The 6135-nt window shown below is 48.3% G+C and overlaps 1 protein-coding gene across 1 annotated transcript; it reads left to right on the forward strand.

The window, feature by feature from the left end:
• Positions 1-2084: 2084 nt before the first annotated feature.
• ZNF574 (zinc finger protein 574) lies at positions 2085-5886 on the forward strand. The gene is made up of 2 exons (XM_053452330.1): positions 2085-2337; positions 3037-5886. Exon 2 carries the CDS (start codon positions 3041-3043, stop codon positions 5636-5638), a length of 2598 nt encoding a protein of 865 aa, XP_053308305.1. The 5' UTR covers positions 2085-2337; positions 3037-3040; the 3' UTR covers positions 5639-5886.
• The last annotated feature ends 249 nt before the right edge of the window (positions 5887-6135 follow it).

A 6135-nucleotide genomic window follows, 5' to 3' on the forward strand; every position in this document is an offset into this window, starting at 1 on the left:
ATTCCCAAATACTTCTCATTTGTTGTTATCAATAATTCACTACCATTTAGGGTGTAAGTTGCTTGTGCATTCATTCCCCCGTAGTGCATAACTTTACATTTATCAACATTGAATTTCATCTGCCATTTGTGTGCCCAGTCCCCCAGTCTATCTAAATCCCTCTGCAGCGAAGTCATATCCCGCTCACATTGTATTACTTTACAGAGTTTAGTGTCATCTGCAAACACAGAAACATGACTTTCAACGCCTATTGCAAGGTCATTTATAAATGTGTTGAATAAAATTGGTCCCAGAACAGAACCCTGAGGGACACCACTTACCAATTCTGTCCAGCTTGAAAATGTACCATTTATGACAACTCTCTGTACTGTATTATTACTTCTATAGATTTCTACTGACTGCTTGGGTGAATGACTATGTAATTACCTATATAAAAGTGTGTGCTTTTCAGTGTAATTATTCTGGAGATATTAAGTTTAAACGTTAACACCATGGAAGCTGAGATCGGTGGCAGCCAGTGGCAGAGCCGGGCAATTTCTAATTAATTTCCTATCCTGGGATTCTCTGCTGTCCCCCCCCCCTTACATAGGCTGCCTGAACCAATCAGGAACTTAGAAATAGGAAGCGGTAACCTACAGATCCAAGAGGTTCTCTGCCCATAGTATACAATTATGGGGGGTGTTATATATCTATCTGCACTATAAGGACAAAAGTATTGGGACACCTGACCATGATGCCAACAGGGACTTGGAAGACACCACATTCTAAATCCAAAAGTGTCCCAATATATCCATCTATCTCTGTGTAATTTTAATTTGTCTCCTGTTGCTCTCCCTCTTCTCATGTGGCTGAGGCTTTTTGGGGGGGGGTAACACAATCCTTGACGCTCCTACACCAAGTATCTCCAAAATAATTACACTGCTTGAAAGACAAAGTATATGGGCTAAGCGTCCTTCCCTGGGAAAGTATAGGCCGTCCTGCATTTACAGCATGAGCCATTTATCCGACGCTTGAAAATGCTAAATTTAAATTGAATTCTGTTTATTTCTAGACGCCGGATTCTATTTCACAACCTAATTTTTTTTGTCATCAAAATGTTTCCTTCCTTACCGGTGACAGGCGCCATCTGTTCACAGCTTGGGCATTCCCCACGGGCGAAATCCTGCCTGAGATTTAAACATGGCTCCTTGACACAATGCCTTCTGGATGACTGGAATACCCCGGGCAGACATCCATACCAAGCATGGAAGAATCAGAATGACGTCTCCGCGGGGATCCCTGATAAAACACACGAATAAAATGTAATAACTATAAAAACTACGGAGCAACTATTTAATATACAATATTAATGATTTAATCAATTACCTTTTAGAGTGTAAGCTCACGTGTACGGATCTTAAGCCGTTGGGTGAGATTTTGGAACATTTCCCGCCAAGTGTTACTATTATTGCTCAGATTAAACCTTTTCCAGGTTCTTTTTCCAGTCACGATGTTGAAGAATAAGAAAGCAATAGGAAGGATTTATAGTTGCTGATGGTCTGTTCGAGAACATGGCGGTGACATCACACGTAGCAGAATGACATCATTACCCAACAGCGTTAGGTGCTGGCTGGTATTATTATTTACTGATTTATATAGCGCCATCGTATTCTGTAGCGTTGTAGTCAAACAAGCAATATTACACATCCTGTTGGAAATGTTCTATCTGAAGCAGGACAGTCTCAGGCCAAACAAGTTGCTATGGAAACTAAGGTTGGTATTTTTTATGTTATAATCTTGTTTTTCATATAAAAGCCCAGTAGAAAGGCCTATATTTATATATTCGGAAGTATGGCTACCTCAGAACATAGAATATGATTTTTTAACAATGTAAATAATATAAAAAAAATACGCTATTTGATTCCGTGAGGAAACGCAACACGTTTTCACCAGACAGGACGGCATTAATGAACGCTAAACTTTATAAATAAAGTTTTGCCAGTAGCTAAAATGGCGCGTTCGTCACATCCTGTCAGCGCGGAAGGAGTACCAGCTAGTCACACGGTCTGCTGGACGAGGCGCTGTACGTCGTGTCGGCCATTTTTCCGGAGACCAAAAAAAGTATTGACCGCTACGCAGTCGGCTCTAGCGAAATGGCTCTATGAATGGAGACACGGCCGTAACGCACGGCTGCGGACTCTTCTGCTTAGAGTCCTAAGGGTTCCGGTTTCCGAACGGTGTTTCCGCTGCAGGCCGCCGATTGGTTCGCACGAGGCTTCGGTGCAGCCAATGAATAGGCTGCTTGTTGGGAGGTGTTTGGAGCCGCGCGGTGAAGCTGACAGCGAGCTGCAGGAGGAGGTGAGACCGGGGCTGTGTGAGGAGCCACGATGCCCAGTACGATAGCAGGCCCTAGATCCATCTTATCTACCGGTATACTGCATGACCTTTGCCAACAGAGCTTACACTCTAATGCTAGTGGGGTCAACACATCCCCCTTTAAAGGGGGCTATTTGGCTACAGTGTGCATTTACCCTCCTGGCATTAATTGCACACCTAGGGGGCATGAAATGCATGTAATTAGTATTACTTTTGCGTTAATGGGGTGTCTTTATATAGCTATAACATGCACCGGGGTGTCACATGGGCATGGTGTGGACCCTTTTAGGGCCGCAGCTTTTGATGGACCGTCACTGATCTACATCATCTAGGAGTCTGCAAATCTTTATTAGCAAGGAAGATACGAGCAAGAAAGCAAAAAAAAAAAAAAAAAGTCAAGAAGTAAAATCCTAGAGAAGACCCATACCTCCCAAGTGTCCCTCTTAAGAAGTGGCAGTCCTCGTGACTTCAAATCCTGATGCCCCTTTATTTTCTCCCCCTGATGCCCCCTCTTTTCTAGGAGGTCAGAATGTTTGCTGTGTATGAGGGCATCGCAGGGTTCTACAGCCCTAAAAGCACCGATAATGTGTAAAGCCTACTAATAATCCAGTCGTTGATTAACGCATATCGAGTTCAATAATAGTTTCTCTCCTTTTCTCTTGGCAGTGTTGCGTAGGGCAGCGACATGGGAGACGCCGTTATGACTGAGTCAGAAGAGACTGTCTTGTACATAGAGCATCGATACGTTTGCTCAGAATGTGGGGAGGAATATTCCAACCTGGAAGAAGCCGTTATCCACCAGCAAAGCCACGGAGCGGCCGTCCAGGAACCTCAGTATCAGGTGCTTGGGCTCGACTCCCAGGAAAATCAGTACCAATGTCTGGAGTGTGGGCAGCTCTTAATGACCCCAGGAGACCTGCTCATCCATCAGGAGATGCACCTCAAGATGCTGAACCAGGCGCAGCCTGAAAGCCCCAAACCCAAGCGCGCCTCACGAAGCGAGATCCACTATGAATGCCCTGATTGCAAAGCTCTGTTTAACAGCCAAGATGTGTGGATGGCCCATAGGTATACTCACATGCAAGCTCAGGATGCGCCGCCGCCGTCCAAGGTGCTCGTGCAGACGGGTGATAACGTTATGGAGGAAACCTTACAGCTGATGTGTTCTTCCTCAGTACCAGGGGAGGTCCACCTAGTCGCAGGTCAACAACATTTCCAGGTGCCCGTCGCCCCGTCCCCTGCTGTGTCACACACTCAAGTCCTGGTGGATCTGGAACACTCCTACAAGAAAAACGAGGGTGCTGGAGAGGACTGCGCGGTGGAAGTTCTCCTTTATAAGTGTTCAGAATGCACCCAGTTGTTCCAGACACCCGGGGAGTTCCTAGAACATCAGGCAACACATTTCCCTGGGCAGGAGACTGCCCCCAACGCGGAATATCAAGCGGTAGAGTCATCTCATTCTTCTGTGACGGAGCAAATAAAATGTGAGATATTGAAGGAAGTCTCCACCACTAACCAATCCAAGGAGGCGAGCGAAGACGGTTCTGTACCAGTTAAAGGGGATCCATTGGCCATGGTTTCCAGTGATTCCGAATTCCCTTGTGGTCTGTGCGGGGAGACGTTCCCGAGTGTCCAAGAGCTACAGCTCCATCAGGTGTCCCATCAGAGTGGGCCTTTCAGTTGTCCGCTCTGCAGCAAGGTGTTTTCCACGCAGACAGAGGTAAGGGAGCACATGACCTCGCACCAGGGGGACTCCCACTTTCTTTGCATGGAGTGCGGGCTAGGCTTTGCTAGCGAGGCCGTTCTGCTGAACCATCGGCGCTCCCATCTGGAAAACCCGTTGTACTCCTGTGACTGCGGAGAGGCCTTTCTCAGTATGACCAAGTTCCTCTACCACCGGCGGGTCCACAGCACCAAACCAAAGGAACCGGCGCCTCCGGAAGAACCCAAAGGGACGTCGTGCGCTGTCCAAACACCCGCTGGCAGCTACCAGTGTTCCCCCTGCGGAAAAGAGTTCCCTTTGCTTCCTCAGCTGCAACGGCACCAGCGTTTTGTGCATGGGCAGGAGAGGAGGCACAAATGCCCAAATTGTGGAAAGCCCTTCAAGAAACGCTCACACCTGCGCACTCACATGCTGACTCACACGGGGGAGCGGCCCTTCTCCTGCACGGAGTGTAAGAAGTCGTTTAATTCCCAAGCTAACCTGCTGCGGCATAAGCTCACCCATACCGGCGAGCGGCCGCACAAGTGTCAGCTTTGCGGCAAGGCCTTCAGCCAGTCGTCGACTCTGCAGCAGCATCTCTTAGTGCACAGCCAAGCCTATCCTTATAAGTGCACGGAGTGCGGAATGAGCTTTCACCGTCCTTACCGTCTGCTGATGCACCAGTACCAGCACACCGGAGAGTACCCTTACAAGTGCCAGGAGTGTGGCCTCTCGTTCCTGCTTAGGAGGCTGCTGGAGGTGCACCAGCTCGGGCACCGAGGAGAAGCGCCGCATCGCTGCACAAGCTGCGGCACAAATTTCCCAACCGCACACCGGCTGCAGGATCATCAATGCAACAGCTCAGGGTCTACGGGGGACGATAACCTGGAGTGCCCCATTTGCGGTAAAAAGGTAGTTTCCGATTCCCGCCTCAACGCGCATGTAGCATCGCAGCACGCAGGGCCCAAGACGGCCAAGGGTTCTACGCCCAAGGGGCGCTCTCTGTGTACGATTCTGCGGAAAAATAATAAAACGGGATCCAAGAACTTGGAGTGTCCCGATTGCCACAAGGTATTCAGCACCGAGACATCGCTGCAGGTTCACCGGCGGATACACACCGGCGAGCGGCCGTACCCGTGCCCGGATTGCGGTAAAGCGTTTAGACAGTCAACCCACCTGAAAGACCACATTCGCCTGCACACGGGGGAGAAGCCGTTCAAGTGCGAAGTTTGCGGCAAAGCGTTTGCCATTATGGTTCGGCTGTCGGAGCACAAGCGCATCCACACCGGGGAACGTCCTCACGTCTGTCCGGACTGCGGCAGGGCCTATCGCTCCTTCTCCAATCTGTGGAAACACCGCAAACTGCATCGGGAGCAGCCAGATCCCCCACCGGCCGCCGAATCCAACTCCGGCGACCTCTCCAGCACCGTGGCTATATTAGAGACTGTGGAAAGCATGCCCATTATCGAGACGGTGGAGATATTTCCCGAAGGTAGTACGATTAGCGTCCAGGACATACAGTTTGAAACTCTGCAGGTTGAAAATATCCATTTGGGGAACATTCAGATCGGCAGCTTATGAGAGCGACGAGAAGTGCGTACCTTCAGCAGTCTGTGAAGCGGAAATGAACCCTGCATGGACGATGGACGTTTATTTACTGCTTTCAATGCTTCCTGAACGTTGTAAAAAAACAAAACAAGAAAAAATATATATATATTGCATTTCCAAATGTTTGACATTTATTCTATGGGATCGGTTGAAACCCACGTACGTTTTAATGAACACCTCTAGTTATTAATCTTTAATAAAGAGCTGTAGCGTTCCCTTGACACCGGTATCCGTCTCTGATTAGGGAGAATAAACTGTTTTAGACTTTTGCATGTCACAAACACCTCTTCTGTAAGGGGGGAGGTGAGAATAGGGGGAGGCAGAGTCTAAACTGAGCTTGCAGATGATGGTCCGTTTCGACCCTTTGACTCAAGTGTTGGTTGTGAAACCTTGGTGAGTTTCCTCCACGCGAAGGGTTAAATTTGCACTGCATAATGCGTATAGTTTATTTGCCATGCGTGTTCCTTATT

Source organism: Spea bombifrons, chromosome 12 (genome assembly GCF_027358695.1).
Source record: "Spea bombifrons isolate aSpeBom1 chromosome 12, aSpeBom1.2.pri, whole genome shotgun sequence".
NCBI lineage: Eukaryota > Metazoa > Chordata > Amphibia > Anura > Pelobatidae > Spea > Spea bombifrons.